This window comes from Bubalus bubalis, chromosome 1 (assembly GCF_019923935.1).
Source record: "Bubalus bubalis isolate 160015118507 breed Murrah chromosome 1, NDDB_SH_1, whole genome shotgun sequence".
In the NCBI taxonomy this organism is placed as follows: Eukaryota; Metazoa; Chordata; class Mammalia; order Artiodactyla; family Bovidae; genus Bubalus; species Bubalus bubalis.
Genome location: NC_059157.1, coordinates 183,359,034 through 183,385,325, shown reverse-complemented (window position 1 = coordinate 183,385,325; position 26,292 = coordinate 183,359,034). Strand labels below are relative to the sequence as shown.

General features: G+C 37.3%; 1 protein-coding gene across 1 annotated transcript in view; it reads right to left on the bottom strand.

Annotated features, from left to right (window-relative positions):
* Nucleotides 1-2,280: 2,280 nt before the first annotated feature.
* MRPL3 (mitochondrial ribosomal protein L3) overlaps nucleotides 2,281-26,292 on the bottom strand; it is a 55,919-nt gene continuing 31,907 nt past the window's right edge. Inside the window, exons 7-10 of the mRNA XM_006056247.4 lie at nucleotides 19,353-19,461; nucleotides 17,296-17,373; nucleotides 15,047-15,124; nucleotides 2,281-2,613 (exon numbers count right to left, since the gene is read on the bottom strand). Of these exons, the coding sequence (XP_006056309.1) occupies nucleotides 2,461-2,613; nucleotides 15,047-15,124; nucleotides 17,296-17,373; nucleotides 19,353-19,461 (418 nt within the window). The 3' untranslated portion in view covers nucleotides 2,281-2,460. The remainder of the gene's footprint in view (nucleotides 2,614-15,046; nucleotides 15,125-17,295; nucleotides 17,374-19,352; nucleotides 19,462-26,292) is intronic.

The window sequence follows — 26,292 nt, the reverse complement described above, 5'->3', positions numbered from 1 at the left end:
CTTGTAGGTTAACAACTACTTCTCATCATTTCATCAGCAACCTTGACACATCTATAAGTTTACTAAAATCTTTTGGTCAAATGCACTTAATTAAAGGAGTGAACTGATGTACACAATACTCTGAATTTCAAAATTAAATAGGTATAAATAATCCCTAAATAAACAATGGGGCAAACCTAACGAATGGGTACCATTTTAAGTTTTGGTTATTCTTACATTTATGCATTAATTCCATTTTTACAATCAGTTTGAATAGTTCTATGGTAAGTCATATTGAGATTTTAAAAATAGGATTAGGCTAAATTCTTTACAATATTACATCTCCTCATTCATAACTTAAATAATAGAGAGGACCATCGTGGTTTCTTTCATGTTCTTCAATTACATTTTTAGTTCTCCAGTAAGACCTCAGAATATGTAACTTTTTAAAAAATTGCTGCTGTGGATGGTATTCACTTCCATACCACAGAACTTCCTAATATTGCTGATCTATGTTTGTATAAAGTATGTTAGTCACTCAGTCATGTCTGACTCTTTGCGACCCATGGACTGTACTCCATTAGGCTCCTCTGTCCATGTTTGTATATTGATGCTGTATTTAGTCACCAGAACTGTCTTCATTTGTTCTGACAGCTTATCAGTTGACTGTCTTAAATCTTCTAGGTAGATCATATTTCTTACAAATGAGATTTATTCTCATTTCCCTGTATCTGTATCACTACTCTTTCTTGTTTTACTGCATTGGCTAAGATCTCCAAAACCACTGTTGCCTAGAAGTAGTAAAGGATAGCCTTACTTGATCTCTGACAACAATGTGTCTAATATTTTACCCTTGAATATGTTTACTTGATCTCTGACAACAATGTGTCTAATATTTTACCCTTGAATATGTTTATTTTTAACAAGTTCAGAAATTTCTAGTTTGATAAATTATTTTTAATAAAAAATAACGTTAAACAAGATTTACTGCAGTTTAAAATTACTCCTCGTGAGGACATCGAAATTAAAGAGAAACATGAAACAAATCAACGTTGTTTGTTTTACTTTGCTATCCAGGAAGCTCAGAGCCATATAACACCTCTGCTCAACTGAGACCACAGCCTGCTCAACTGTATTATATTGGCACCATTCCTTCTCAACCCCCACTTATACTAATTTATATAATCCTACATGCTTTCTCCTTACTTTACTATTTTAACACATGGATATGTCAACTACCACAAATCGTTAATAAAACGAGATGAAGTATAAATGAAAACTTTAAGAGAGACGTGGCTTTAGCTGGATTTAAAATTAAGAATGAGAAATGCAATGTGGACCCCAAAATACTGGTAGGTCTTTGTGTGATTTCCTGATAACTAATGAATTTGTTATTAAAATGTGTAATACTGTGGTTAGTGAGTCTTTTGGGTGGCTATGTGAATCAAGTCTTAGAAGACACCTGAAGTTTAAAAAGTTAAAATTCTGTGTATCCTCAGGAATCTAGTCCAGAGGAATCCAGTAGTTAAGTAAGGCTTGCTTATACTTACACTGGCCCAGAGCATGGCTCAGAGGTAAAGAATCTGCTTGCCAATGCAGGAGATGCAAGAGACTCAGGTTTTATCTCTGGGTTGGGAATATCCTCTGGAACAGGAAATGGTAACCCACTTCAGTATCCTTGCCTGGAAAATTCCATAGGCAGAGGAGCCTGGCAGGCTACAGTCCATGAAATTGCAAAGAGACTGCCATGACTGAACAACTGAACATGAGCATGATACCAACACTGTTAGGCTTAATTATCTGTCACAAGTAGCCATTAGTAAATATTTTCATTTCATACAATGAAGAAAAACCCAGGAGCTATTATTAACATTTTGAGTAATAGGTGGTTAATAAGTTTGTTGAATGCACACCCAGGTTGTTTCAAATCCCTTTTGGAAGGCATCAAGGAAAAATGATTACAAGACTTCCCTGGTGATTCAGTGCAGAGTCTTAACCACTGTATGCTGTGAGACACAGCCAAAAAAAAAAAAAAAAAGTTATAGTTCAGTGATCAAGCTAAAAAATAACTATACCTCCCAACACAAGTGTAATATGTAAGACCCATAATTTGTGATTTTATTATGTGTCAGGCCTTTAACTATAACATAAACATTTCTATAATTTAGATAAAGATTTGAATTTTCTCTGTTTTGGAGGCTCAAGAAACGGTTTTCTTTTTTCTTTAATCTAGGTAAGTTATCTAGTCTCCATATGACTTGACACTGTTCCACAACCCCCTTTCACAAAGACAGACAAATCTTTAGTAGAAATTAAATTTATAAACATTTAAGATAATTTGAGAAATACACGGTAAAAGAGAACCATGTGGTTATGTGGTATGTTGTGACTAAGGAAAAAACCCCATAATTCCTGGTTATATTACTGTTCTGGCTCATCAGAATTCACAGCATATGTGGGGTTCTCTCATGTCCAATGAAGTCAAGCAAACGTAATAGAAGGTGCTCCAGGCTGACAGACTTCTTCATCATACAAATCTTCTGGTAGCTCCTTTTCATCCTCATCAGGGAAATATGTTGGAAATGGTAGATTTTTACAGAAATCCTTATATGCAGGCAGTACAGAATCTTTGATCTGGGGGTGGGGTGGGGGAAGCAAAGATCTTATTAATAAGTTATTTAAAGATAGTCTGGTTTACTTATTTATAATCCTAGAATATCTGTTCTTGCATTTTGTTTATTTTTTCTTTGTTTTTGGTTTCTATATTTTCTAATGTGAATAATATAGTTGTTACACACTGAGTTCCTCTTACTTTATATATACGTATATATATATTTATTCCAATAAACTTAACTAATCCAATGACAGAAACATAGACTTCCTCAAGTTAATCAACTACCTCATGAGAATTCCATGGATAGAGGAGCCTGGTGGGCTACAGTCCATAGGATTGCAGAGTCAGACACAACTGAAGTGACTGAGCACAAACGCACACAAATGCTATTAGAACTATCTTATGGAAAAAAACTGAACTGAACCAACTTTTTTGCCAACCCAATGTTATTATTCTATATTCTACCATAGAATTTTTTGAGCTCAAAGAAAATAAAATTTATCTAGTACTTTTGTTAGTCTTAATTCTAACACATAACCCCAAATAACAAGTTTTATTAAGGAAATTAGCATATATTTAACAAGTAGTGTTCTCTCTGAGTAGCTAAGGATAATAGAGGAGTAGTATTTAACAAAAAACAATAATAACCCCAGAGTCTCTAAATTAGCTCTATTAACTAATCTTTATATTCTAAAAATATTTTAATTACATTTGTGAATTCATAAACTGAGGAATAACATAGATATTGATATGATCTAAAATGTTGTTATATTTTTGGAAAATATTATTGGATTCTTTAAAGCTTCTGACTCATTCCACAACCTCCGTTCAGGGATAAATAAAAAAAATTACATGTTAATTATACACACAGATTAAAATAAGACATTTTGGCAATAAGAAATGAGTAATTTGGTTGATGTTAGTACACAGCTGCTAGGAATAGCAAAGTACAAAAAAAATCTATATTTATTTCTCTCATTAAAATTGTTAGAAATTATCAGTCAGTTGCCTAAAAGGAAACACTTGTTTTAATTTTTTTTCTAATTCACTAATCTGGGTTCAACTTTAACTTGGAAAAAAAAGATATTCTTACCAATTAAACTCTCTCAGAATTTATAAAAGAAAACCCAAGCAAATACACAATAAAGAGAACAACAAAACTTTCTGTGGTAATATACTGCAAGATATTGAGTATACTTCCCTTTGCCATACAGTAAATCCTTGTTGGTTATCTATTTTGATATATAGTAGTCTGCATCTGCTAATTCCAAACTACAAATTTATTCCTCTCCTATTCTTTTCCCCTTTGTTAACCACAAGTTTGTGTTCTATGTTTGTGAGTCTATTTCTGTTTTTGTAAATAAGTTCATTTATATTATTTTTTTTAGATGCCACATATCAGTGACATATGATATTTCTCTTTGACTTAGTATGGTAATCTCTAGGTTCATCCATGTTGCTGCAAATGGCATTTTCTTTTTTATAGCTGAGTAATATTCCACCGTGGGCTTCCCAGGTGATGCAGTAGTAAAGAATCCTGTCAATGCAGGAGACACACACTCGATCCCAGGATTGGGAAGATCCCCTGGAGTAGGAAATGGCAACTCACTCCAGTATTTTTGCCAGGAAAACTCCATGGACAGAGGAGCCTGGTGGGTTATAGTCCATGGGGTTGCACAGAATTAGTTAGATATGACTGAGTGAGTGCACGCACACACACGCACACACAATTTTCCACTGTATAAATGTACCATGGATTCTTTATATCTCTTTCGATGTACATTTAGGTTGTTTCCATGTCTTAGCTACTGTAAATAGGGTTGTGATGAACAATGGCAAACGTTTACTCCTTTGAATTATCATTTTCTCTGGTTATACATCCAGGAGTCAGACTGCTGGGCTATATGGTAACTCAGATTTTTAGTTTAAGGAATTTCCATACTATTTCCTACAGTAGCTGCACCAATTTACATTCCCACCAACAGTGTAGGAGGGTTCCCTCATCTCCATACCAACTCCAGCATTTATTACTGATAGACATTTTAATGATGGTCATTCTGACTGGTATGAGGTGACTTCCCCACTATAGTTTTGATTTGCATTTCCCTACTAATTAGCAAGATTGAGCTTTTTTTTTTCTTTCTCATATGCCTTTTAGCTATCTGTATGTCTTCTTTGGAGAAATGCCTGCTTAGATCTTTTGCCTGTTATTTGGGTTGTTTGTTTTTTTGAAGTTGAGCTGTATGAGCTGTTTATATATTTTGGAAATTATTCTCTGTTGGTAGCATCATTTGCAAATATTTTCTCCCATTCTACAGGTTGTTTTCCCACTTTGTTTATGGTTTCCTTTGTTGTGAAAAGCTTTTAAGTTTCATTAGGTTCCATTTGTTAATTTTTGTATATCCATTACTCTATGCGATGGATCAAAAAAGATATTGCTGTGATTTATGTCAGAGTGTTCTGCCTGTTTTCCTGTAGAAGTTTATAGCATCCCATATTATTTTTAGATCTTTAATCCAATTCATTTTTGTAAATGGTGTTAGAGAATGTTCGAATCTTATACATGCAGTTGTCCAATCTTACCAGCACTACTTATTGAGAAGACTATCTTTCTCCATTGTATATTATTGCCTTTTTTATGTAGGTTAGCTGACCATAGGTGTGTGGCTTTATTTTGGGGCTTTCTATTCTATTCCATTGATCTATATGTCTGTCTTTGTGCCAGTACCAAACTGTTTGGATTACTGTAACTTTGTAGTATAAAGTCAGGGAACCTGATTCCTTCAGCTCTGTACTTCTTTCTCAAGATTGAATTTGCCTATCCTGGATTTTGTGTTTCCATACAAAATTTAAAATTTCTTATCTAGTTCTATGCAAAATGTCAATGTAAATTTCATAGTGAATACATTAAGTCTATAGATTGCCTTGGTCAGTATGATCATTTTAATAATGTTGATACCTCCAATCCAAGAACACGGTATATCTTTTCATCTGTTTGTGTCTTCTTCAATTTTCTTCATCAGTATCTCAGTTTTCTGAGTATAGGTATTTTGCCTCCTTTAGTAGATTTGTTCCTAAATATTTTATTCTTTTTGATGTGATGGTAAATGGGATTATTTCCATAATTTTATCATGATTTTTATTGTTAGTGTAAAGAAGTACAACAGACTTCTGTGTATTAATTTTGTATCCTGCAATTTTACTAAATTCATTGATGAGATCTAGTAGTTTTCTGATAGCATCTTCAGGATTTTCTATGTACAGTCTCATTTCATCTGCAAACAGTGATAATTTTACTACTTCTTTTGCAATCTGGATTGTTTTTCTTCTGATTGCTGTGGCCAGAAGTTCCAAAACTATGTTGAATAGAAGTGGCAAGAGTGGGTACTTGTCTTCTGCCTGATCTTAGAGGAAATGCTTTCAGCTTTTTGCTGTTGATTATGATGCTAGATGTGGGTTTGTCATATATGGCCTTTATTATGTTGAGGCAGGTTCCCTCAATGGCTGCTTTCTGGAGAGTTTTACCGTAAATGGATGTTGAATTTTATCAAAAGCTTTTCCTGCACGTATTAAGATGACCATATTGTTTTTATTCTTCAACTTGTTAATGTGCTGTATAATATTAATTGATTTGCAGATACTGAAAAATCATTACATCCTTGGGATAAATCCCAATTGATTGGGATGTATGATTCTTTTAATGTATTTTTGGATTCAGCTGGCTAGATTTTTTAAATTTTATTTTATTGGGGAGTTTTGCATCTATGATCATCAATGATATTGGCCTGTAATTTTCTTTTTTTGTAATTATCTTTGATTTTGATATCTGGGTGATGGTGCATGTGTGCTAAGTTGTTTCACTTGTGTCTGACTCTGTGTGACCCTATGGACTTGTAGCCTGCCAGGCTCCTCTGTCTATGGAATTCTCCAGTCAAGAATACTGGAGTGGGTTGCCATGGCCTTCTCCAGGGGATCTTCCCAACCCAGGGACTGAACCTGAGTCTCACGTCTCCTGCATTGGCAGGTGGGTTCTTTACTGCTAGCACCACCTGGGAAACCCAGGGTGATGGTAGCTTCACAGAATGAGTTCAGAAGTGCTCGTTCCTCTGTAATTTTCTGAAACTGCTTCAGAAGGATAGGTGTTAACTCTTCTTTAAATGTTTGATACAATTTTCTGTGAAGTTATCTGGTCCTGGACTTTTGTCTGTTAAGTTTTAAAATTACTGCTTCAATTTCAGTACTGGTAACTGGTCTGTTCATATTTTCTGTTTCTTCCTTGCTTAGTCTTGGGAGACTGCATCTTCTAAAGAATTTGTCCATTTCTTCCAGGTTGTCCATTTTATGGTTATATACTTGCTTGTGGTGGTGGTTTAGTCACTAAGTCGTGTCCAATTCTTGCGACCCCATGGACGCACACCAGGCTCCTCGTCCACGGGATTCTCCAGGCCAGAATACTCGAGCAGGTTGCCATTTCCTTCTGTAATACTTGCTTGTAGCAGCCTCTTATGATCTTTTGTATTTCTGTGGTATAGGCTTTAACTTCTGCTTTTTCATTTCTGATTTGGGTCCTCTCCTTTTTTTCCCCATAATGAATCTAGCTAAAAGTTTGTCAACTTTGTTTATCTTTTTAAAGTATCAGCTTTTAGTTTCATTGATCTTTTCTACATTTTTTTTTGTTTGTTTTTAGTGTCTATTTATTTCTGCCCTGATCTTCATGATTTCTTATTTTCTACTAACTGTGGATTTCAATTGTTTTTCTTTCTCTAGTTGCTTTAGGTATAAAGCTATGTTGATATTTTTCTTATTTCCTAAGGCAAGTTTGTACTGCTATAAACTTCCTTCTTAGAACTGCTTTTGTTCAATAGGTTTTCAGTCATCATGATTTCATTTTCATTTTTCTCTAGGTATTTTTTTTATTTCTTCAGTGATCCATTGGTTGTTTAGTAGCATATTGTTTAGCTTTCACATGTTTATGTTTTTGATTTTTTTCTTGTGGTTGTTTTCTTTTTCACTGTCTGCACCAAACAGCTTGTGGTATATCAGTTCCATGGCCAAAGAATGAATCCACATCCTCAGAAGAGAAAGTGCTGAGTCCTAACCACTGGATCACTAGGGAATTCCCTGGTTGCTTTTTAATCTCATAGCACTGTGATCAGAAAAGATGCCTGATGCAATTTCAGTTTTCTTAAATTTACCAAGGCTTGCTTTGTGACCCAACACACGACCAAATCTATAGAATGGTACATGTGCCCTTGAAACATATATTTCCATCTGGTCTAATGTGTCATTTAAGGCCTGTGTTTCCTTAGTGATTTTTCTGTCTGGATGATCTGTCCATTGATGTAAGTGGGGCATTAAAGTTCCCCACTAGTATTACTGTCAATTTCCACTTTTATGTCTATTAATATCTGTCTTGTTGCGGTGCTCCCATGTTGGGTGTGTATACACTCACAATTGTTACATTTTCTTTCCTTGATCATTATGTAATTTCCTTGTCTCTTTCAACATTTATTTTTAAAAGTGGTCTGATATGAATATTGCTACTCCAGCTTTCCTTTTAATTCCATTTGCATGGAATGTCTTTTTCCATCCTACTGCTTTCAGTTTGTATGTCTCTAGAACTGAAGTGGGTCTCCTCTAGACAACACATATACAAGTCTAGCTTCTGTATCCATTTAGCCAGTCTATGCCTTCTGATTGGAGCAATTAATCCCCTTCAGTTCAATTCAGTCACTTAGTTGTGTCCAACTCTTTGCAACCCCATGGACTACAGCATGCCAGGCATCCCTGTCCATCACTAACTCCCGGGGCTTACTCAAACTCATGTCCATTGAGTTGGTGATGTCATCCAACCATTTCATCCTCTGTCATCCCCTTCTCCTCCCACCTTCAATCTTTCCCAGCATCAGGGTCTCTTCACATCAGGTGGCCAAATATTGGAGTTTCAGCTTTAGCATCAGTCTTTCCAATGAATATCCAGGACTGATTTCCTTTAGGATGGACTGGTTGGATCTCCTTGAAGTCCAAGGAACTCTCAAGAGTCTTCTCCAACACCACAGTTCAAAAGCATCAATTCCTCGGCACTCAGCTTTCCTTATGGTCCAACTCTCACATCCATACATGACTATTGGAAAAATCATAGCTTTGACTAGACAGACCTTTCTTGGCAAAGTCATGTCTCTGCCTTTTAATATGTTGTCTAGGTTGGTCATAGATTTTCTTCCAAGGAGCAAGTGTCTTTTAATTTCATGGCTGCAGTCACCATCTGCAGTGATTTTGAAGCCCCCCAAAATAAAGTCTGTCACTATTTCCCTTGGTTCCCCATCTATTTGCCATGAAGTGATAGGACTAGATGCCATGATCTTAGTTTTCTGAATGTTGAGTTTTAAGCCAACTTTTTCACTATCCTCTTTCACTTTCATCAAGAAGCTCTTTAGTTCTTCACTTTTTGCTATAAGTGTGGTGTCATCTGCATATCTGAGGTTATTGATATTGCTCCCAGCAATCCTGATTCCAGCTTGTGCTTCATCCAGTCCAGCATTTCTCATGATGTACTCTTGCATTTAAGGTAATTGTCAATATATGTTCTTATTGTCATTTTGTTAACTGTTGTGGACTTCTGTAGGTCTCCCCCACACCACTTTCTTTTGTTCTCTGATCTTATGATTTGATGATTACCTTTAGTGTTATGTTTGGGTTCCTTTTACTTTTGTGTATGTGTTAGTCACTTAGTTATGTCCAACTCTTTTGCAACTCCATGGACTGTAGCCTGCCAGGCTCCTTTGTCCATGGAATTGTCCAGGCAAGAATACTGCAGTGGGTTGCCATTTCCTCCTCCAAGGGATTTTCCTGATGCAGAGACTGAACCCAGGTCTCCTGAATTGCAGGCAGATTCTTACCATCTGAGCTATGGAGAAGTCCTACAGCTCAGATGGTAAAGCTATTTGTGTATATATATATTATATATTTTTGGTTTGTGATTGCCATGAGGTTTTGGTACATCAGCTATATACATATGATTAAGTTGCTGATTTTGTAATTTCAATTGCATTTTATATACCCCACATTAGTACTCTTCTCCCGTCATGATTACTGTTTTTTGGTTTCATATTTTACATCTAATTGTTTTATGTATACCTTAACTGTGTATTGTGGATACAGATGATTTTACTGCTTTTGTCTTTTAACCTCCCAACTAGTATGCGTGGATGATTTCCTACCTTTATTGTATGTCTGCTCACTGTTAATCAGTGAGCTTTTCCATTTCATAATTTTCTTGTTTCTAATTGTGGCCTTTTCTTTTCTGCTTAGAGAACTTCCTTTAGTATCTGCTATAAAGCTGGTTTGGTGATGTTGAAATCTTTATCTTTTGCTTGTCTATAAAGCTTCTGAGTTCTCCATCAAATCTGAATGAGAGTCTTGCTGGGTATCCTTGTTCATAGATTTTTTTCATCACTTTAAATGTATCATGCCATTCTTTTCTGGCCTGCAGAATTTCTGTTCAAAAATCAGCAGACAGTCTTATGGGAGTTCACTTGTATGTTATAGTTTTTCCCTAGTAGCTGTTAATATTTTCTCTATCTTTAATTATTGTCAATTTGATTCTTATGTGTCCTGGTGTGCCCCTCTTTGGGTTAGTCCTATATAAGACTTTCTTCACTTCCTGCTGCTACTGCTGCTGTTAAGTTGCTTCAGTCGTGTCCGAGTCTGTGCGACCCCAGAGACAGCAGCCCACCAGGCTCCCCCATCCCCGGGATTCTCCAGGCAAGAACACTGGAGTGGGTTGCCATTTCCTTCTCCAATGCATGAAAGTGAAAAGTGAAAGTGAAGTTGCTCAGCCGTGTCCGACTCCTAGCGACCCCATGGATTGCCGCCTACCAGGCTCCTCTGTCCATGGGATTTGCCAGGCAAGAGTACTGGAGTGGGTTGCCATTGCCTTCTTCACTTCCTGGACTTGGGTAATTGTTTCCTTTCCCAGGTTACGGAAATTTTTAGCTATTACCTCTTCAAATATTTTCTCATGCCCTTTCTCTCTTCTATGATCCCAATAATAAGAATGTTAGTGTGCCTGATGTTAGCCCAAAGGTCTCTTCAACTGTCCTCATTATTCATCTCTGTTTGCTTGTTTTCTGACTGTTAAAAACTTCTAACTACTTGGTCTGCATATCCATTCTTTTTCTAAGTTCTTGGATAATCTTTTAATCATTACTTTGAACTCCTTGAATACAATGCCTAAACTTCACTTCACTTAGTTGTTCTTCTGGGGTTTTATCTTGTTCCTCCATCTGAAACATACTCCTCTGTTGCCTCATTCTGTCTAAATTTCTACTTGTATTTCTTTGTGTGTGGTACGTTAGTTAGGTTTCTCAATCTTGGAGAAGTGGCCCTCTATATGGGATGTCCTGTGTATCCCAGCAGTACACTCCTAGCTCATCATCAAAGGCTCAGAACCAGTTGTCCCCAGTGGACGATCTGATCTGTTTGCAGACTCAGTTCCACAGGCTGTGTGATTTAGTTTTCTTGTTTCTGGTATCTGTCCCCTGCTGGATGGGGCTGCTCTATAAGCTTGTGCAGGCTTCTTGAAGGGACAGCGGTTGGTGACTGCTCACTGATAGGTAGAACTGGTTCTTGGCCCTCTGGTGGGTAGGCTTGTATCAAGAGGTGTGTCCAAAGGTGGCTATGGGCTCAGGAAGTCTTTAGGCAGCCTGTCTGTTGATGGATGCAGCTGTGTCTTTGCCCACTTGGTTGCTTGACCTCCAGGTGTCCTAGCACTGGAGCCTATAAGCTGTTGGGTGGGGCCAGGTCTTTGTACTAATGACCCAAGCAAGACATCAGCCTCCAATGAGAGTTCATGATGAATACTCCCTAATATATCTGCCACAGGTTTTTACATCCCCATGTTGAACCACAGCTGCTTGACAACTTCTAGGAAATCCTCCAAGACCACAAGGTAGGTCTGACCCAGGCTCCTAGGAAATGACTGCTTTTGCCATGGTTTCAGGTGCACATGAGATTTTGCATGTTCTCTTCAAGAGTACGGTCTCTGCTTCCCCCAGTCCTGTGGAGCTCCTGCTATCAAGCTCTGCTGGCCTTCAAAGCCAAATGCTCTGGGAGCTCCTCTTTCTGATGTCAGGCCTGGGGAGGTTCAGAACTCACTCCTGTGGGAGAACTTCTGTGATATACTCATTCTCCAGGTTGTGGGTAGCCAGGTGGTAGAGGATTTGATTATATCACAAATGTACACTCTACCATCTCATTGTGGTTTCTTCTTTATACCACTGGATGTAGAGTAACTTTTTTGGGAGGTTCCAGTCTCTTTTTTTTTTTTTTTTAAATTGATGGCTGGTCAGCAGTTAGTTGTGATTTTGGTATGCTCCTAAGAGGTGAACTCAAGGTCCCTCTACTCCACTATCTTTTGCCAAAGTTGCTGGTACATGTTTTTGTGTACTGAATCTTACCACTGGCTTTATTATTTCCCTGCCTTCAGGACTCTCCTTTCATTCTTTTATATTTACGTATATTGGCAAACCAGTTCAAATCCTTTTTAGGAAAGCTGGAGGTAGAACACACACATGAAACAGGAAAAACTGAAAATAAACTCACATTATAAATCAGGATATAGGGACAAGTACACATGCATAGTAAGTACATTATGTTGTAGAAAACAGTTCTTTAGGCTCACTTAATACATTTAGTGAATTCCAACAACAAAAAGCTTACATTGATTAAACAGGTTTTATTATCCCTAAGACACTTACTAACTTTAGAATGAAAAAAAAAAGTTATTGGCAGCCTAGTACTCTGTATTCTGATGGAGCCAAAAGCTCCCGTGGAGTGAGTAAATTGATGTGGCTGCCTGTCCAGCAAGAAGAGCCTAGACCCCCAAGGACAAGGGGCTTATTCACCTGCTATGGAATCATTGGGAAGAATGGACAAAGTGGGGTGAATAGTTTCAGAAGATTTACCAAACTTCTGACATTTAAAGCACAAACCCACAAAACACTCCCCTAAACCCACACTTTAATATAAAGACAGTTAAAGGATAGCATATTTCAAAGACTTTTTTCAAGATGAGTTTTTTTATCAAAATCTGTTTGTTGGAAATATATTTACTAGTGTGTTAACACTTCAAAGTGGCCAGACATTTCTCTGATGGTACAGTTTCTCAAAATGTATTTGGATTCCTCTTTTGGAATTGCCTTCAGTGTACTTTCTGAACATCTTCAGTGATAGCAAGCCACCAGTCATTAAGTGGATTGAGTTTTTGGAAGCAATCTTTGTTGAAGTGCATGGAAAATCTAAATAGTAAGTGTTGTTGATTGTAAACTGTTTATAACAACCAGATCTGAACCCTGTACATATGGTATTTCAAGGTAGTTGACCTATTCATCCCTGTTGGTGTCAAGGACAATAGTGAGGTAAACCTGAGCAGTTCTTAGCTGGAAGCTAGCCTAGAACTGTATACAGCAAATGGAGAGAAAAGGAGGATTTGGCAATGTTTAAAATGTCATCTGCTATCTAGTATAATTTATTATGAAAAATAGTCATTTTCCTTTTTTTCTCTTTTATTAGGTTGTGATTTAAAATGATGTAACAAAATCTGGAGAAAGGAATGCATTGAATTCTGAGGCCAAAATGTTAGGAGAAGCACAGTGATAATCTGCTGGCTTCCAGTACCAGTATGACTTGGGTGACCTGGAGCTTGGAAACACCTAAACCTAAAAACCTGAAAACCAAAACCAAAACAAAACAAAAAACAAAAACCTGCCCAAATCTTGCAATAATTAATCAAATGTATTTTTTTCCCTTAAAAAAAAATGAGAATTCAATCAAAGAAGTGAAGAGTTCCAGAAAAGTGAAAGTGTTAGTCACTTAGTCGTGCCCAACTCTTTGTGACCGTATGGACTGCAGCCTACCAGGCTCCTCCGTCCATGGGATTCTCTAGGCAAGAATTCTGGAGTGGGTTGCCATGCCCTCCTCCAGGGATCTTTCCAACCCAGGGATCAAACCCAGGGCGCCTGCATTGCAGGTGGATTCTTTACCATCTGAGCCACCAGGTAAGTCAGAAAGTGAATTTTAATTACTGTAAGACTGATGGTGACTGAAGCCATGAAATTAAAAGACGCTCACTCCTTGCAAGAAAAGTTATGACCAACCTAGATAGCATATTCAAAAGCAGAGACATTACTTTGCCAACAAAGGTCCATCTACTCAAGGCTATGGTTTTTCCAGTAGTCATGTATGGATGTGAGACTTGGACTGTGAAGAAAGCTGAGCGCCAAAGAATTGATGCTTTTGAACTGTGGTGTTGGAGAAGACTCTTGAGAGTCCCTTGAACTGCAAGGAGATCCAACCAGTCCATTCTGAAGGAGATCAGCCCTGGGATTTCTTTGGAAGAAATGATGCTAAAGCTGAAACTCCAGTACTTTGGCCACCTCATGCGAAGAGTTGACTCATTGGAAAAGAGTCTGATGCTGGGAGGGATTGGGGGCAAGAGGAGAAGGGGACGACAGAGGATGAGATGGCTGGATGGCATCACTGACTTGATGGATGTGAGTCTGAGTAAACTCTAGGAGTTGGTGATGGACAGGGAGGCCTGGTGTGCTGCGATTCATGGGGTCGCAAAGAGTCGGACACGACTGAGCCACTGAACTGAACTGAAGACTGAAACAAATTCGGTACTTTATGCTAGTAATGCAACCTACTTGACCTGACTGGAAAAATCTAGGATTTAAGTTTCAGCCTATTCTGTTGTTCTTGTTAGAATAATGAAGAGCCTATTTCTGGGAGCTGCTGATACACTTCTACTACAAGTTCACTTTTCAGAATGGACAATTCAAAATTCAAAAGTTATCTCTCATTTTGTATTATGTTGACTTAAATCCCAGGTTGAATATTTATTTTGTTTTTATTTGATGGGAAAAAATGTCTCTAAGAGCTTAAGAATTTTTTTCAAGTCTATCTCATACAACATGTTTTCTTATCTTCATGTTTGAACACAAAAATGCATTTTCAAGGAAAAGACAGAGCAATGCTAATAATAATAAATCTCTCAAAATGTCCACTTCAAACCACCTTTCCTGTTGACTCTCATTTAACTTTCACCTCACATAATTCCAGTTCCCATGTCAAAGTACTCTTTAAAAATGAAAAAGTTTTTGGAAGGATGGAGATATATTGGTATTTTTAATAAGTAGTTTTGCTAATAACCTTTTTGTATTTCTAAAGAGCCTCTTAGACCTACCCTTTGTGTGGGCTTATGGTTTTAGAGACATAACCTATAGGTTATTTTATGCAATTTTCTCACTCAGGTGCTCCTACATAAGTAGAAAAATTATCAAAGAACATGTGGGGAAATAGCAACTTATTTTCAAGTCACATATGGGTGAGAAGAGAACTCATGGCACACATCCACATCTCTGAACAAGAGAAAATAAAGACCGTTACACATACCTTTACTAAGCAATTTCTGTGTCCAGGGACAGAACCATTGACATAGATTATATTGTGTTTTGTGTTTATTCGCCACACCTAAAGTAGAAATAAAATCAAACTTTAAGAGTTGAAAGTATGAGAATACACTTACATTAATACAAAAGCTGAGGCTATAAGTAGCCTGGAGTCATAATCATGTTAGCAACTCAAAATACTGAATGAGAATAAAAATTTCAAATCCTATGGATGACTTGTGTTGTAATACCACAACACATGTCTGATGTAAGTGGTAGAAAACTCTCATTTTAAGTATAAATGTGACTGAACAATCAAGACTACTAGGATATCTCAATATTCTGCTGGCACCATTAAGAGTAACAAGTGGAAATTCAAGTTTATTTTTAGTTAATATGAGCTTGCAACTAGAAACTAGGAAGCCACCATCTCTCTGGGTCTAATTTTTTAAAAAAGTGTGCTAAGCAGATGGCCTTCAAACAGGCCTTCAAACAAATGTGGGGAAAACATTTATACAAGTGAGAATGATCAAGAAATAGTACTGAGAAAAGGTTTGGGGGAAAATCCAGTTTGACCTACACCTCATGGGTAAATGTTAAATACTAGGGAAACTGAAATCTCTCCTGTCACACATATGCACACATGAAAAGAAAATACACACAGTAGATACAAATAGATGTCTGTGTAAAGAGAAGAGTGAAAAAGTTGACTTAAAACTCAACATTCAGAAAACGAAGATCATGGCATCTGGTCCAATCACTTCATGGTAAATAGATGGGGAAACAATGGAAATAGTGAGACTATTTCCCTGGGCTCCAAAATCACTGCAGATGGTGACTGCAGCCATGAAATTAAAAGATGCTTGCTCCTTGGAAGAAAAGCTATGACCAACCTAGACAGCATATTAAAAAGCAGATTTGTCGACAAAGGTCCATTTAGTCAAAGCTATGGTTTTTCTAGTAGTTATGTATGGATGTGAGACTTGGATTATAAAGAAAGCTGAGTGCCGAAGAATTGATGCTTCTGAACTGTGGTGTTGGAGAAGACTCTTGAGAGTCCCTTGGACTTCAAGGAGATCAAATCAGTCAATCTTACAGGAATCAGTCCTGAATACTCATTGGAAGGACTGATGCTGAAGCTGAAACTCCAATATTTTGGCCACCTGATGTGAAGAACTGACTCATTGGAAAAGACCCTGATGCTGGGAAAGATGAAGGTGGGAAGAGAAGGGGATGACAGAGGATGAGATGGTTGGATGGCATCACCAACTCGATAGACATAAGTTTGAGTAAGCTCTGGGAGTTGGTGATGGACAGGGAAGCCTGGCATGCTGCAGTTCATGGGGTCACAAAGAATTGGACACGACTGAGAGACTGAACTGAACTGGCATATATAAAATTAATAGAAGAGGAAAAATAATTATATAAATTTAAAAATTTATTATTTTTAATTATATAAAATTTTAAAAAGTTCTGCTGATTAAAATTTATAAATAACATATATCTAGAATAAGAATGAAAGAATGTGCACCAAAATGTTACCAAAGATTATCTTCGGAGGTGGTTCTTTTGAATGTCTTATTTTCTTCATGTACTTTCTATGTGTTTCACACATATACACAGATTAGTTGTTTTAATAAAAATATAATTATATGCCACCTATTATCTACAACTCATTTTCACTTAGATATTACATATATTCCTCAAGTTCAAAGAGAGTGAATTTAACTCCCCTCTTTTAAATATATAATTATTTTACAATGGATGTATAACACAATGCTTTTTTAGTACTTTTTTTCCTATTTTGATTGTCTCTATTGTCTCCCTCTCTTCTTTTCCTCACCCACATCCACCCACACATTTGACATTTAATAAAAAATAATCTGGTATATAACCATCTATTCTGTGTTTACATGGTGTGGCAACATGTACGTAGGGAGCTTATGTTTATTATAAGAGTATTACACATAATGTTCTGAATATTTATTTTTTCACATAACACCTTGCGGAAATTTTCAAGTCAAATAATATATAATTAACCTTTTCTTTTTAATGAGGGCATTTTCCAAGGCTTGGATGTTAAATGAATACATATGATAGCAACTCCAATGCATGCACACATACACACAGCTCATGTAGCCCCACCCCTCAATAATTGTAAAACCATACACTGACACATGTTAAATACATATACTGTTGCATTTGCATTTAGGCATTAATTTATTCCTAAAAAGAGTCGCTCCAGAAACTTACTTTTAGTCCAAATGCTGTCCTATCCACATTCCCCAACTGTCCAGGCATTTTAGTTCCAGGCCAGACTCTGGCAACATCCTAAAGAAGAGAACCCAAATTAGCACTTTTCAAGTAATGCCTCTCAATTTCCAACAGTAACAATCTAACCAAAATGCAAGTAAGAAATGTCATAAAAATTTTCCATACCCTCCCCCCATTTTGCTAGGCCCCAGTAAAAAACTAAACATGGACTTAGTCACATTTACCTCTAGAAAATTCCCTTTCTAAATTAGATTAGAACAATAAAAGCACAGACGGAGAACATCTTTAGGAGAAAACTTCAGTAACAAGAGAGCAGCAAACAAGGTGTTTAGAAGGACATACAAACACATCTCAATATCATTCAGAGAAAAAATGTGGACTGCCTGGCCTGTTCTCATCAATCTTCTATAATAACTGACTTGAACTCCATCCATCCACTGCAGCTGGAATGGTCCTACTCTCCCACTCCTGCTTCTGATGTTATTATCTTTCTGCAGAGTGACTGAAGGACAGACTCAGTTATCTCTAACAGTGAGAAACTTGGCTTCCATTATCAATATATTTATTCATCTGGTCAATCCTACAGTTCACAGAAAATTATCTCAGAATGGCTAATTAACACTACTTCAAAAAACAAAATTAGAACTCAATACTTGCACACAGAACATTTTAAGTTTAGATTCTGGGTATACAGCCAACAACTGTGTTCACAAATTACTTGAGTTAGTCCACTCTAGACCTCCATTTTAGTGAGGGTCTGTTACTCATCTGAAATAGGTTTATTTTCTTATATTTCATTATGGATCCCTCCACCCCTGTTTTTATTTTACTTTGAATATGTAAAACATTAACATGGTTCCAAAGTAAAAAGTGTAATAAAAAAGTATATCTTCAGTGTCACTCCTGCCACTACTGGGCTCTTAACTCATCCTTAGTAGGCAATCAATCTTATTAGTTTCTGGTTTATCTTTTTCATCCTTCTTTTTGCAAAAACAAGCAGGTAACGTGTGCATTTGTTACATCCTCGAAATCATGTCATTGTTTCACAATGACCTTGCTGTTTGTTTTTCAGCTGCAAAGTATTCCACTATACCTGGGAGTTGGGATGAGTTCATCCCAACTCCCAGGTATGAACATTTATGCTTATAAATAACAAATAATGTTACAATGACTAATTTTGTACAAATGCATCTTTATATTTTGGGGAGAATATCTTTAGGGTAAACTCTGAGAAGTAGGATTGCTGTGTCAAAAGCAAATACGTGGGTAGTTTGTTAGATATCACCACATTTCCCCCCACAAAGAATACAATCTTTTATATTTCCATTAGCAATGGATGAGAGAACTTCCTTGCCAAGAGAGTGGAAAAAATTAAACAGCTTGACAGCACAATCTGCTAGGTGAGAAATTAACTCAGGAGTGTTTTTAAACTGTATCTCTCTTATAAAACGTAGAATACATTATCGAGCTTCAGAATTGACTTTGCATCCTCTGATGCTCCAAAGAGTAACATTCCCCCAGGTTCTTCAGGCTATACCTTTGGGAGAGGTGTTCACTAGGGCTGAATTAGTAATAGAAAACTCCTTCTCTCCTTCCTATGCCCCTATTGTCTATTTCTCATTTCTTTCTCTACTACTTTCCCCTTTATCATTATATTGTCCTTGACAACTTTTACCAATGGTCTCTTTTAAGGCAGAAACAAATCTGTTAAGGAACCAGTGAAGCCAGATGGAAGGGCACTCTGATCCCTGATCATAGTGGACTTCAGAGTTTAGCATGGGAGGCAGAGATGGGAAAGAAAGTAGGCAGACAGTACTGAGAACATTGGCTGTAAGTACACAGGATATAACCAGATAATTCGTGTATGGCTTTGGAAAGTGAAAAAGGCCGGAACCCATAGAAGTGTGACTTTTACTAGCACCCAACTGAAATAAGATTCAAATTATGTGACTTGATCCTAAAGACAGACCAATAGCACCATATGCACAAAAGCTGAATCTTCACCACTAAAAAGAGGATCACTATCTTATACTTACACCAGTTGAAATAGCTCCAGGCCTCCTGTGGGTTTTTGTTTGACCGTGAGTAGCCGGCTGGCCTTTAAATCCCCATCTTTTCATGACACCTTGAAAACCTTTACCAATACTGAGCAAGATAAATCGGTTACAATTTACGTAATGAAGAGAGGTAAAATATCCCCAACTGCATACTTTGATAGTATTTTAGAGTTTCAGCGAAGTTCCTTATCTAAATAACTAGAAAAGGCCATATAAGCAAAACTGCAAATGAACATGCCTTTATCTTTCTCCTGATTGCACCACTTCCTGGAGTCTCATTCTATATAAAGATCGTAAGACAACAGCAAGTTAAGCAGAAGTTCTATCATCCTAATCCTATGCAACGACACAGTAAAAGTGGGACATTTTAGAAGTTCAAGGTACTTGCAAGAGATGCAGTAGGCAATCATTAAGATCCCCACCTCCTATAAAGCAACTGTACTCCAATAAAAGTTAAAAAAGCAAAACAAACAAACAAAAATCCCCTACCCCCCAGTATGCATGCCCCTGTATGATCAATCACCTCCCCTTGAGTCTGTGTAGACCAGCAACTCATCTCTAAGCAATAAACTATGGCAGAACTGATAAACATCACCTCTGACTCTACATTACAAAGAGACTGGCTTCATCTCTGCGCTCTCAGCTCTGAAAGAAGCCAGGTGCCATAACATAAGCTATCCTATTGAGAGTCATGCAGCAAAGACCTCTGTAGCCAACAACTGTGGGCCTGATGCTCACCAGTGGCCACATTAATGAGCTTGTAGGCAATTATCCCCAAGTTGAACTCAGAGATGACTGCAGTCTTGAGTGATGAGTCGGCTGCAGCTTCGTGAGACACTCTAAGCCAGAGGCACCCAGCTAAGCTGTACTGGGAGTCATGATCACAGAAACTGTGAGGTAATAAATGCTTATTGTTTCAGGCTATTGTGTTGTAAAACTCTAGGCAGGTATATACAATATAACATGAAATAAAATATTAATAATGCCCTAAATGCTCAGCAAGATGAGAAGTTGGATCTTGGTTTCAAGGTCTGAATCAGAAGCCAATGGAGAAATAAAGTCAGACACGAACAATTTCTTAAAAGTCTTAATATTTCAATTTTTAAACAAAACCATTCTATTTTCAAATTCTGCTAACTAGAGAAACATCATGCAATGTAGACAGAAACAATACTAAGGTTCAAACAGTATTAAAGTTTGTCTCTGATTGTTAAATATATGCGGACGATTGGTACAAAGAAATGCCTAGAATGAGTTGTAAGACTCTATCAGGCATATTGTGTGGATCACAATAAACTGTGGGAAATTCTGAAAGAGATGGGAATATCAGACCACCTGACCTGCCCCTTGAGAAATCTGTATGCAGGTCAGGAAGCAACAGTTAGAACTGGACATGGAACAACAGACTGGTTCCAAATAGGAAAAGGAGTACGTCAGGGCTGTATATTGTCACCCTGCTTATTTAAATTATATGCAGAGTACATCATGAGAAACGCTGGACTGGAAAAAACACAAGCTGAAATGAAGACTGCCGGGAGAAATATCAATAACCTCAGATATGCAGATGACACCACCCTTATGGCAGAAAGTGAAGAGGAACTAAAAAGCCTCTTGATGCAAGTGAAAGAGGAGAGTGAAAAGTTGGCTTAAAGCTCAACATTCAGAAAACGAAGATCATAGCATCCAGTCCCATCACTTCATGGCAAATAGATAGGGAAACAGTGGAAACAGTGTCAGACTTTATTTTTTTGGGCTCCAAAATCACTGCAGATAGTGACTGCAGCCATGAAATTAAAAGACGCTTACTCCTTGGAAGAAAAGTTATGTCCAACCTAGATAGCATATTCAAAAGCAGAGACATTACTTTGCACAAAGGTCTGTCTAGTCAAGGCTATGGTTTTTCCTGTGGTCATATATGGATGTGAGAGCTGGACTGTGAAGAAGGCTGAGCGCAGTAGAATTGATGCTTTTGAACTGTGGTGTTGGAGAAGACTCTTGAGTCCCTTGGACTGCAAGGAGATCCAACCAGTCCATTCTGAAGGAGATCAGCCCTGGGATTTCTTTGGAAGGAATGATGCTAAAGCTGAAACTCCAGTACTTTGGCCACCTCATGTGAAGAGTTGACTCATTGGAAAAAGACTCTGATGCTGGGAGGGATTGGGGGCAGGAGGAGAAGGGGACGACAGAGGATGAGATGGCTGGATGGCATCACTGACTCAATGGACATGAGTCTGAGTGAACTCCGGGAGTTGGTGATGGACAGGGAGGCCTGGCGTGCTGCGATTTATGGGGTCACAAAGAGTCGGACACGACTGAGTGACTGAACTGAACTGAAGATAAAAACAATTTCTCTACCTTTCATTAGATATTAATATGTCAACATTTTTTTAATGTTATGTTCCCTTAATTTAACAAAGCCATCACTAAATAAATAATCATCAGAGATTAATGGATTGAAGTAAATAAGCCCACCTGACTAAGACGACTTGTTTTAGACAAATCAAGATGATATCAACATAAAAACAATATGAATATGTATAGGATATAACAGCTAAATATTATCAAATCACAGGTCAAAGCTATTTGTATATGAATAATTTAAATGTAGCTTTTTTTCACATTAATCAACTAACACATCACTTATGGTATACACTGACCAGCATACCTTGTTTTATTGTGCTCCACATATGCTGTGGATTTTACAATTTGAAAGGTTTGTGGCAACCCTGTGTAATCAGATGACAGTTTCTTTTAAGCCAGAAGTATTTTTAAATTAAGGCACATAAATTGTTTTTTTTTTTTTTAGACATAAAGCTATTGCACACTTAACAGACTATGATACAGTGTAAACATAACTTCTACATGCACTGCTGCTGTTGCTAAGTCGCTTCAGTCATGTCTGACTCTGTGCAACCCCACAGACAGCAGCCCACCAAGCTCCCCTGTCCCTGGGATTCTCCAGGCAAGAACACTGGAGTGGGTTGCCATTTCCTTCTCCAATGCATGAAAGTGAAAAGTGAAAGTGAAGTCGCTCAGTCATGTACGACTCTTCGCGACCCCATGGACTGCAGCCCACCAGGCTCCTCTGCCTATGGGATCTTCCAGGCAAGAGTACTGGAGTGGGTTGTCAATGCCTTCTCTGTCTACATGCACTGCTGCTGCTAAGTTGCTTCAGTTGTGTCCGACTCTGTGCGACCCCACAGACGGCAGTGCATCAGGCTCCCTCGTCTCTGGGATTCTCCAGGCAAGAACACTGGAGTGGTTGCCATTTCCTTCTCCAATGCATGAAAGTGAAAAGTGAAAGTGAAGTTGCTCAGCTGTGTCCAACTCGTAGCGACCTCATGGACTGCAGCCTACCAGACTCCTCCGTCCATGGGATTTTCCAGGCAAGAGTACTGGAGTGGGGTGCCATTGCCTTCTCCTACATGCACTAGGAAACGAAAAAATTTGTTTGACTTGCTTTACCACAGTGGTCTGGAACTGAACTGTAAAATATCCAAGGCATGCCTGTATGTAATTCTTTTTGGCCTCAAGAACTCAAAATAATGCTTATCCTTGATCAAAGAGGTAAAGTAGGAATTTAATGAATTTCCATATTCACTGAAAGTCACCATAAACTTTGTAAGATTAGCATCTAGGAAGTAAATAATAAAATATTTCACTGCAGTTTTGTTTCAGAAACTTAACACTGAATTTTAGAATGTGTTTGAAAAATAAATTCTTTGCAATTTAAAAATGGAATAGTACCTAAAAAGTCATTTGACCTTATGATACTGTTCAGCAAATAACACTTTAAAGAAAAAAAGGGAAGGGAGTGGCAATGCCAAATCTAAAGTGAGCATGGTTTCAAAATACTAACAGTGGTCATTCTTGGTAGAAAGTTTGTTGGTACCTTCTGAGTTCTCAAACTGATTCAGCTCCTGCTTACAGAGAGAGCATGCAAGTGTGCACTGGTAAAAAAACCATTCTGGGTAAATTTCAGAAGATAATTTAGCTCATTTTACCAGCAGATGATTACAAAATCAAAGTGGTATCCTGAAAGTGTTAATTACTGTCAGCTAATTACAGACTGTTTTTCAATCTAGTTCTAGAACACATCATGTTGTTATACTGCATACAATGGGAGTCTCTTCAATAAATAATCTTTAAACAAAAGGATAAGACACACATGATGTGACAAATCACTGGCTGAATTGAGACCATAGAGAACAAAAGGCACCTGTTGCTCTGGGGTGGGGGGTGGGGGTGCAGAACAGGTGTCTATTCCTTTGTTTCTCTCAGTTGTCACCCAACTGGAGAACAAAAACAAGACAAAAGCAGGAAATAAAGGAATATACACTTAGTATACCCATGCACAGTTCCAACATAGGATTTTCACAGGTCGCATAAAATAAAACCTTCATCTTACTAGGGATATAAAATACATAATATGCTTTAATCTCACCCACCCCTTTTTTGCTGCCATTTTTAGTTAATGACAGCAGAATAAATGAAATAAAGGAAAATTCAAATCAGCTAAGAACACAATGTTAAGGTCCAAATCTAGTGAAACATATGTGAAAATTAGGTAAACATAAAATGCGTACTTTATTTACAGCATTCATACTTGCTAAAACAAAATTTCAAAAAACCTCAGAGATACGATTTAAATTTAGACTTCACTGTCCTGTTTCTCAGTGTTTCTCCTCACTGAACTTTAAGTTCATGAAGCACAGGGATTGTGCAGCATCTGAAAGTAGCACCCTATCTTGAGAACTCAGAGTAACCCTGTTACTGGCTTTAACTGTGTCTGGAAGAAATAATTATTTCCTTGATTTGGTCCTATAGTTTCCAAATGCTATATATAATGGGCTTTTTAATAGAAGTTTAAGAAGACTGTATTAAGAAAAGGGGAGGAAGGGTGTGAAGGTCTGACTGTTAAGAACCTTGCAGAAGAGAATGCATAATTTAGTGTTTCTAACTGTATTCCATAAATCTCCAGAGATTACTACTATGAATTTAATTTCTCTGTCATACTCTGACAAACACTTAAATGTCTACCAGCAGATATAAAGATTTAATACACACTCATCAAATATTTCCCTACTTAGTGGGTAACTGCCTTTGATTGCATGGTTCGGGATACACTTGTATATGAGGATAAAGTAAGGTCTATAGGTGAGGAGTACTCTCAAGTCCATCCATTCTGAGTTGTCTGAGGAATTTTGAAGGAATTTCACCAAGTTTTGCCCTGGCCACTGAAGACCCCTGTAAATGTCTGAAGTCAGTTTCTACCCAATGCAGTGTTCTTGTCTAACCCTATTCAATCAGAGACGTAAAAAGCTCCTGAGCACACAGTAAGTCATTGTGGAATGTTTCAGGTGCTTTGCATTTCATCACACACAAGGTAAAAGCTAGCATGGAAGATCTGTTTGGCTGTTACTCTCCAGGATGAATTCGTGACAGCCTGACCTGAACAGGAGGTATTCTGTTTCTGTCAAAAAACTATAAAGCTATAAACTATCAATAAAAACTATAAAACTATAAACTATCAATGTCTGTGAATATTTTTATCAACAACTGACTGCTAAGTGTGCACTGCTTACAGCTTTCTGACATTAAATCTAGATCATACAATATTTGTTGTTTAAGTTGCTAAGTTGTGTCTGACTCTTTTGTGACCCTATGGACTGTATCCTGCCAGGCTCCTCTGTCCATGGGATTCTCCAGGCAAGAATACTAGAGTGGGTTGCCATTCCTTCTCCAGGGATCTTCCTGACACAGGTATTGAACCTGCGTCTCCTGCATTGCAGGCAGATCCTTTACCATCTGAGCCACCAGGGAAGCCCCTCATTCAGTAGGACAAAGAGCCAAATGTGCAGGGATTCTTTTGGGCCCTTTTATAGAAGGGAGCATTTTCTGGCTGTCCTAATTAAACCCAGACACCATGTTTGCTGTCCTAAGTTCAGTCTGCTCTTCTCAAAACAGAAAACTCAAATAATTCTGTAACATCATGAAAAGACAAAACAGTTTTCTGAGTATTACTTCATTAATTATTTCATTAATATAGAAAACAGTGAATTATGCCACTTGGAAAATTGAGGGATCATTTTTTGGAAACAGATTTATATAACTGAAAGGAACTTAGAAATATGTAGAATCTAAAAAAAAAGATACAAATGAACTTATTTAAAAAACAGAAATAGACTCATAGATACACAACAGAAACTTACAGTCACCAAAGGGGAAAAGGGTAGGAGAGGGATAAATTAGGAGTTCAGGATTAGCAGATACAAACTACTATATACACAACAGATAATCAACAAAGTCCCACCATATAGTACAGGGAACTATATTCAGTATCCTGTGATAAGTCATAATGAAAAAGAATATGAAAAAGATGTATATATATATATAACTCAATCACTTTGCTGTACACCTGAAACTAACATAATATTGTCAACCAACTGTATTAAAACAAAAAACTAAATAAAAAATTAAAAAAAAAAAACAAAAACAAAACCCACATTAAAAAAAAAAAAAAAGAAACTTAGAAACCATTTAATCCTAAACCTTTATGCTAAAGATAATGAAATGTATCCAGAGAAGTTAAGGCACTTGCCCAAGGTTAAATCCCTGGTAAATGAAAGCATCTGGTTATGCTTTCAACCCAGGTCACACTGCCTCCTGATAAACAGAGTAAAGCAAAAATAAAGTAGCATATCAGAGAAGCATGGAGTTATTTCAAGGGCATCCTCATTACACTGTAAATTCTAGATGTGGCAGGTATTATGTATTCTTAAAACTACCTAGAGTGCTTTGTAAGGTTACTACTTGGGTATACAAAACAGTTTAAGAGGCCATAACTTGATGTATTAGAAAATACCACAATTGAATTCTAAATAACTTAATGTAGTTAATTAATTTTAAAAGATATTTC